Consider the following 7,558-nt stretch of genomic DNA (forward strand, 5'->3'; position numbering starts at 1 on the left):
CATTTGCCAGATTTTTACATTGTGGAAATAGAATAGGAAGTGGAGAGGGCTTTGTGTTTCCCCCAGCTCAATTTTGATCCTCCTCAAAATGGTTTCAATTCAAGCCTTAGATGTGTATTAACACTTTCTCTTCCCAAGCACATTAATCGTAATAGTACCTTTGAGGCTGATTTATTCCTTTTATTTGCTTCAGATTCTGATTCTGTGTATATGTTGTATTAACATAGCAATGGTTTTTCTTGTATCAGAAAGGATTGTTCTTTTGTCCATGAAAGTGGGTCAAAATGAGCAGTTACCATAGAGAACCTCATAATACTATTTTTAAAAAATTGAGAAATACCCAGATGCACATTCCCACAATGTTAAAGCAGTACTGTTGTGCAAATTGGAGAGCCAGTTTGGTGTAGTGGTTAAGTGTGCGGACTCTTATCTGGGAGAACCGTGTTTGATTCCCCACTCCTCCACTTGCACCTGCTGGAATGGCCTTGGAATAGCCATAGCTCTGGCAGAGGTTGTCCTTGAAAGGGCAGCTGCTGTGAGAGCCCTCTCCAGCCCCACCCACCTCACAGGGTGTCTGTTGTGGGGGAGGAAGGTAAAGGAGATTGTGAGCCGCTCTGAGACTCTTCGGAGTGGAGGGCGGGATATAAATCCAATATCATCATCATCATCTTCTTCTTCTTCTTCTTCTTCTTCTTCTTCTTCTTCTTCTTCTTCTTCTTCTTCTTCTTCTTCTTCAAATTACTGAGAACTTGAAAGGGGAAAGTTCAGGTTTATGCCAGCTTGTAAAGTCAAATTAAGGCTTCTAACTTATATTGTTTGTTCTAGTGTCATGTATATGTATGTAGACATAGGTGTGTGTGTATACATCTCTCGTTAACAAAGTACTCTGTTTTCCCTGCTGCCAGACTCTTTGTACTTTAAAATGTTACCTTAATGTGGAAGAACGGTCATAAGAGGATAGCTACGGCATAATGAGCTGTGGGAGCTTAGCTTTAAAATCCAAGGCAAAGGGAAGGTGGCCTATCTGGAGGGCTGGACTTGTCTTTTTCCACCCCTGTCAAATGGTAATCATGAACCATTTTCGCACACAGCTTACCTCACAGTCACAATCCTATTCCCTCTGCAGCATTTGTCAGATTTCCCACCATCTGTGCCGGAGTTACAGGATGTGCCGCAGCTTTTGCGTAGCAAATGTAAACTGGGTTTTAGTGGTTTACGTTTGCTACGCAAAAGCTGCGGCACTTCCTGTAACTTCGGCGCAGATGGTGGGAAATCCTACCAGACGCTGTGGAGGGAACAGGATTGTGACTGCGAGGTGAGCTGTGTGTGAAAACGGTAATGGTGTGGTAAAAGGGTTGCCTCTCTTCTTTTCAAAAGAGGGAGTGCTGAGACTCCACACTTCAGTGCTTGTGTGACTCTTGGTTTTGGTTTATAATGTCACAGCTCAGCTGTACAAGCCATGTACCATGAACAGCCATGACCATAACTATGCAGCCTTTAATTGCTAGATGATGCCAGCTTTATTTTGGTGCCTGAGCTCTTCTATGGACATGAGTTTCTGCAGCAAAATAATCTTCCAAACACTGGACTGTGGCTTGAGAATAGAAGACCTGGGAAAATACGGGTGTTGGCCATCCTGAGTCTAGATGAAAGTCAGCATTCAGTGGTATTGTCCAAAAGAGCAGGGATGTGAGGGGAGAAGAGGATGTGGAGTCATTTAATTGTCAAACATGGGTCTAGATGGCTGCTAGATAGAGTGGGACAATTCTGTGTCTGTGCTTAACTTTGCTTTCATTGCTTTAGGGCATAGAGACAGACTGAGGCATCTTGGCCAAACTGTGATTGCTGAGCAATGTGGAGACTGAAGGCTGGGAAGTGGGGAGAGCAAGAAGAAGAAGAATTGCAGATTTATACCCCGCCCTTCTCTCTGAAACAAAGACTCAGAGTGGCTTACAATCTCCTTTATCTTCTTCCCCCACAATAGACACCCTGTGAGGTGGGTGGGGCTGAGAGAGCTTTCACAGAAGCTGCCCTTTCAAGGACAACTTTGTGAGAACTATGGCTAACCCAAGGCAATTCCAGCAGCTGCAAGTGGAGGAGTGGGGAATCAAACCTGGTTCTTCCAGATAAGAGTCCGCACACTTAACCGCTACACCATACTGGCTCTCACTTTATTTTGGTGCCTGAACTTTTCTATGGGCATGAGTGTGTAGCATTTTTATACTAGTTCAAGAACTGAGGCGGGGAGGACTGAGAATGAAGACTCCATGGGATGGGGAAAGTAGAGAAAGAAGTACTTTTCTCCCTTTCTCACAATACAAGAACTCGTGGGCATTCGATGAAATTGCTGAGCAGACAGGTTAAAACGGATAAAAGGAAGTACTTCTTCACCCAAAGGGTGATTAACATATGGAATTCACTGCCACAGGAGGTGGTGGCGGCCTCAAGCATAGCCACCTTCAAGAGGGGTTTAGATAAAAATATGGAGCAGAGGTCCATCAGTGGCTATTAGCCACAAAAAAAAATTGCCACTGTGTGACACAGAGTGTTGGACTCGATGGGCCATTGGCCTGATCTAACATGGCTTTTCTTATGTTCTTACTTTGAGGCTGATGGACTTCTGATATTTTTTTCTTTCAGAATTTGTGGCATTGTAGCCTCTTGGTCTCTCCTGGCCTTTCTGCTAGGAGGCTCTTCAAGTTTTACATTGTGAAAGATCTACCTGAAAACTTTCTTGCTGTATTCCCTTCCCCCAATAAACAATGCTTGTGGAAAATTGAAACTATATATTATATAGTCACTTTTTACTCTACATTTCCTTTGTTTGGAGGTAAGTCAGTGTTGAGGAAATGAGGGTTGCAGGAAGCTTTCCGTGCAATCCCATTTCCATTGTGTTCATTTGGGGAGGGAGAGGAGCTGGTTTCCCTGTTGCATCATGAAAGAGAGACAGTTGTTGTAAAAAAACCCTCTTGTTTATTTAACTTCAATCCCAACTGTAACTTCATTAAAACATATAAAAATCATATCTCATTAATCCAAATTCAATACTTCTACATCGTGCACAGTAATTTTATAAAATAATATCCTGGTTATTCTGTCATGTCATTTAACACAGGAAGGTTGGCCAGAACAACCAAGAACAAGAATACATTCACACATTAAGTACCCCTTTCCATCTACAGGAACCAATGTAACTGCCAATCTACTCTTTGACAAATATCTGACATACAGTGACACAACAGAGCTCAGTCCTTTTCATCTTTCTGTGTCAAAAAAGCCAGGGAAACCCAAAAAGAGCTAGGGTGACTCAGAGTCCCAGAAAGCTAGGTTCTGATATGGTACCTAATTTAGAATTTGATAGTATATAAACATTCCAAAATGCAAAAGTGATATGAGGCTAAAAGACAGCGGTTATCTGTACCAGGAAGGTCACATCACTCAAAGTGTCCTAAAGTCTCCTGGGAAACAGAACCAAAGTTCTAACTGTGGAGTCTAAGTAATACAGAAATTGAAATAGCACTGGGTTAGCATAGGCAGATGACTGAGACTCCGTTCAGCCCTAATTCCGCAATAGTCAGAAGGGGTAAATTGATATGCAGTATTAGCTACATGTCTTCACTGGAATGATATAGTAACAGGAAGCAGCATGCTTGCTTCTTGTGCTGATTATCTAGCAATGGGTATCGTTATTCCTTCCTATTTCTCCCCTGCTTTTCAAGCATTGTGTAAAGGCTGGTGTTGGTTCTGTTTTCCTTTTCCTCATGCCAATGAATATGGAAGCAACAAAGCATGTTTGGAGCTATTTCATTTTGGCAGTGACTGACTGGCCTTAAGATGTCCATGACATTTAATAAGTTGACTGCTCTTTTTGCCAGCATGTATTCCCAAGTATTCTCTGATACAATTGTATATATAGAAAATGCTGCCAAACATCAGTGGCTGAATTGTTTTCAACTGGTGCATGGACTAATTTTATGATACCATAGCAATTTTTGGAAGATGCATAATTGATTGCAGAATGTATGTTTTGATTTTTAACTGCTTCTGTAAAATGCACTTATAATAAATTAGTAATATATGAAGTCATTTTAGCCATGCAAGCCTTGCCCCAAACTCAGTGTTCTCTCTGGCCTGTGTTAGTGTGAGCTAGCTCACAGTTTTTTAGCCTCCGACTCACACATTTTTGTCTCAGCTCAGGACAGATGGACCTAGAGAAAATTAATTTATGCAGTAGCCAAATTGCTCACTCGCACCTTTAATGCCAGTAGCTCATGAAGTAGCTCACTTAGTGATTTACCTCCACAGCTTAGAAGGGAGCATTTCCCCCAAATCATTTGTGGCTTGCTAATTTTGAAGATCTTTAGTTTAGTAACAAGTGGGGAAACCAAAATGACCCATGGGGGGACATCTTGTTTTCTCCTCCACTATTTTCTCTTTCCCTTCCCTGAAAGTTCCCATAGCCTCTCCCCTGCTCCTGCTTTTGCTTCTCCTTTCCAACCACCAGCCAACTTGCCATTATTATCCTGTCTTCAGGTTTCCTTCTCTCCCCCAACAGCCTCTGCTTGGGAAAATTCTGCTTGGTTCCAGCCATTGTACATTGTCAGCTGCTGGTCCAGCTGCATGGTGGAGAATCTGCAAGAACTTGTGGGGGCACTCTATATCCCCCATCCCACACTATTTCCTCTTTCCCTCTTCCTGGCAGCCTCAATATTCTCTCTACTTTCCTTCTCTTCTTCTCATCTACGAAACAGCCTTTCACTTACCTGCCTCCCCAGCTATAGTTATTATATATTTAATGTATTTATACTGCAGTCTTCAGCCATATTTATTATTTATTTAATATATTTATACTCCACCTTTCTCCTTTATGGGAGTCCAAAGCAGTTTACATCATTCTTCATTCTAGCTTTAGAACAATAGATTAGGCTGAGAGAGTATGGCTGGCTTAAAGTCACTCAGTGAGCTTCCATGGCAGAGAGGGGATTTGAAGCTTGGTTCAGATAGCTGGTTCAAGGTTGACTCAGCCTTCCATCCTTTATCCTTACTGGGGATAAAGTGTAGATGACTGGGGAAAACAATGGCAAACCACCCTGTTGTATATGTGGACTCATGCTTACATTCCTTTACCCGTGTTCCTACCTGGCTCATTGGAGCCTTGAGGACTGAGCACGGGGACTCTAGAACAATGGACAGTAGGATTCAAATCCCTGCTGCCCTGGTCCAATTAGAAGCCCCTGCTGGTTCAAATGCTCCAATGGTGTTCTAGCAGGGGAACACAGGACTGTATATAGTTGGCCCCCTTGGCCCAGTTTAGCAGTGTTCTAGTTCAGCAGTTACTATGCTGTAGCTTAATAAAAGAACTATGATCACTGCACCCGCGTCTCCTCCATGTTTGAACCTACTATATTATACACCCCATAACAAAAAGTCTGCTGTGAAAACATCATGATGTGATGTCACCTCATGGGTCGGTAACAAACTAAATGCTTGCACAGGCAACTACCTTTATCTAAGTATCCTTTGCTCTCCAAGCAACAAAGTCAAAAAAATAAACATAGGGGTGAAAGGAACACATGCTGTAATTGTGAGTGACAGCCAGTCCCACAGAGCTAGAAGTGTCTTCTAATTGTTCCTGATGGCACATCCACAGTGCACTTATATGAAAACCACCTATTGGCAGATAGTATCATTGCCTTGGTGGCAGCAGGTAACCCACTCTGTATTTCCTTCCATGTACAAAGTACATCCATGCTCTGTGAAAGACTTCACAGTGCCTTGAACTGTGTACCAGACCCGTGTTCTACCTCAGGGTGGAGTGGAAAGCACCTGTCTTCACTACGGTTGCCAACACGCCTGGAGAAAAACATCCTACCCTTTTAATAAAAATGTAGTGTGTAAAAAAGGGCAGCTGAAGCTTTTCATGGCATGGAGGTAAATAACATACCATTAAACCTCTTATTGAAAGAACAGGGCATTTTTCTCTAGGCCAGCTGGCAACCCACCCTGCAGTGAGGCAGTCCAAGTAAAGATAGCTCTTATCCCAAGGACAACGTCAGTGACACATAGGAATGAAAGGAATGACTTTCCATCTAATCATAGTAGTCAGCCAATTTCTTTGGGGAATCTAATGCTACCTCAAAGCAAACGGAATTCATACCCTACTGGGGTGGGATGGGCCTATTCCACCCTGCCTTCCAAGATTTTTTCCACCACCCGGAGAGGCTTTTCTTTCTCTCTGGGGTAGCCCACTGCCACTACCTGCCCTTTGTAGGAAATTGCCCACTGGGAGGGTCAGGAATCCCAGCTTCCCTTCCACATTCTGAGGCAATGCCTCTGTCTCCTGCTGCCCAGCATCTGGTCACCATGGAGACAGATTACTGCCTTGTGTGCCCTTCTTGGAATAGCTACTTGCCAACTGCCTGCCTTCCCCTTGGAGCTCCTTTTAGCATAATGTGTTCAAGATGGTGGGAGTCTGTGTGATACAAGGAATCTCTGCCAGCATCAAAAGTTATGCAGTATTTATTTAAAACAAAACATTCACATGCATACTTCTAGCACAGCACTAGACTGAGCAAAGGATTCAAAATAAATGGGAAAAATACAAATCCTGTTTCTCTCTATATACATGCCCTATCAGATGTTAAAAATAGGAAGGCTCCTTAGTTTAGAAGTCACAAATATCTACCAAGTTTCAATACCTTGAAGCTTGCTCCAACTCTTTAGGCAAGCACATGGTCAAAATGGCTGCCCTCCTCAGTTAAAGAGTTCTGTCTGCTCTCGTGGCCCCAGCACCAAAGAAAAAGAGCCTCTCCTTGCTGCAAGGTGTTTTTATCACCTCTTTTCCCAACACACTGACCAGGTCAGGCCCAGTCAAAGAGGTTTTTCCTGGAGATTCTTCCTGGAGTTCCTTCCTGGCATCTCTAGAATTTTAAACTTCCAAATCTCTGTTCCCTGCTATCATGATCCTAGGCCTAGAGAGGCCTACAGGGAAGCCTGTATTAGAATAGTTACAGGGCCTGCATTTCCCAGGATCCCTTCTGTCCCTCTGATTAGGTGGGCAGCAGTTTTGGAGGGAAAATTTGCCCAGTGAATTCTAGAGGGGTGAAACTTGGAAGGAAGGGAATAAACAGCCAAACTAGAGAGGGAACTATGTTCTCTCTGGGAAGGTTGCAGTCAGGAGAGTTCTCTCTGGGAAGGCTACAGCAGGAGGGTATCCTTATTCAGAGAAGGGTGAGTGAGTTGGAATTTGAAGAAGGGTACATATAGAACTCTCTGCTCACAACCCGAGTTCAATCCCGGCGGAAGCTGGGTTCAAGTAGCTGGCTCAGCCTTCCATCCTTCTGAGGTTGGTAAAATGAGTACCCAGCTTGCTGGGGGGAAAGTGTAGATGACTGGGGAAGGCAATGGCAAACCATCCCATAAAAAGTCTGCCATGAAAATGTCGTGATGCGACGTCACCCCACAGTAGGGTTGCCAATCCCCAGGTGGGGGCAGGGGGATCCCTCAATTTGGAGGCCCTTCCCCTGCTTCAGGGTTGTCAGGAAGCGGGGGGACGGGT

At 43.7% G+C, this 7,558-nt stretch overlaps 1 protein-coding gene across 2 annotated transcripts in view; it reads left to right on the plus strand.

Annotated features, from left to right (window-relative positions):
- LOC132573813 (poly(A)-specific ribonuclease PNLDC1-like) overlaps positions 1-2,782 on the plus strand; it is a 44,161-nt gene extending 41,379 nt beyond the window's left edge. For both annotated transcript variants that reach the window (XM_060241657.1, XM_060241666.1), the window contains exon 19: positions 2,641-2,782. In XM_060241657.1, coding sequence (XP_060097640.1) covers positions 2,641-2,713 — 73 coding nt within the window. In that variant the 3' untranslated portion in view covers positions 2,714-2,782. The remainder of the gene's footprint in view (positions 1-2,640) is intronic.
- The last annotated feature ends 4,776 nt before the right edge of the window (positions 2,783-7,558 follow it).

Source organism: Heteronotia binoei, chromosome 1 (assembly GCF_032191835.1).
Source record: "Heteronotia binoei isolate CCM8104 ecotype False Entrance Well chromosome 1, APGP_CSIRO_Hbin_v1, whole genome shotgun sequence".
NCBI lineage: Eukaryota > Metazoa > Chordata > Lepidosauria > Squamata > Gekkonidae > Heteronotia > Heteronotia binoei.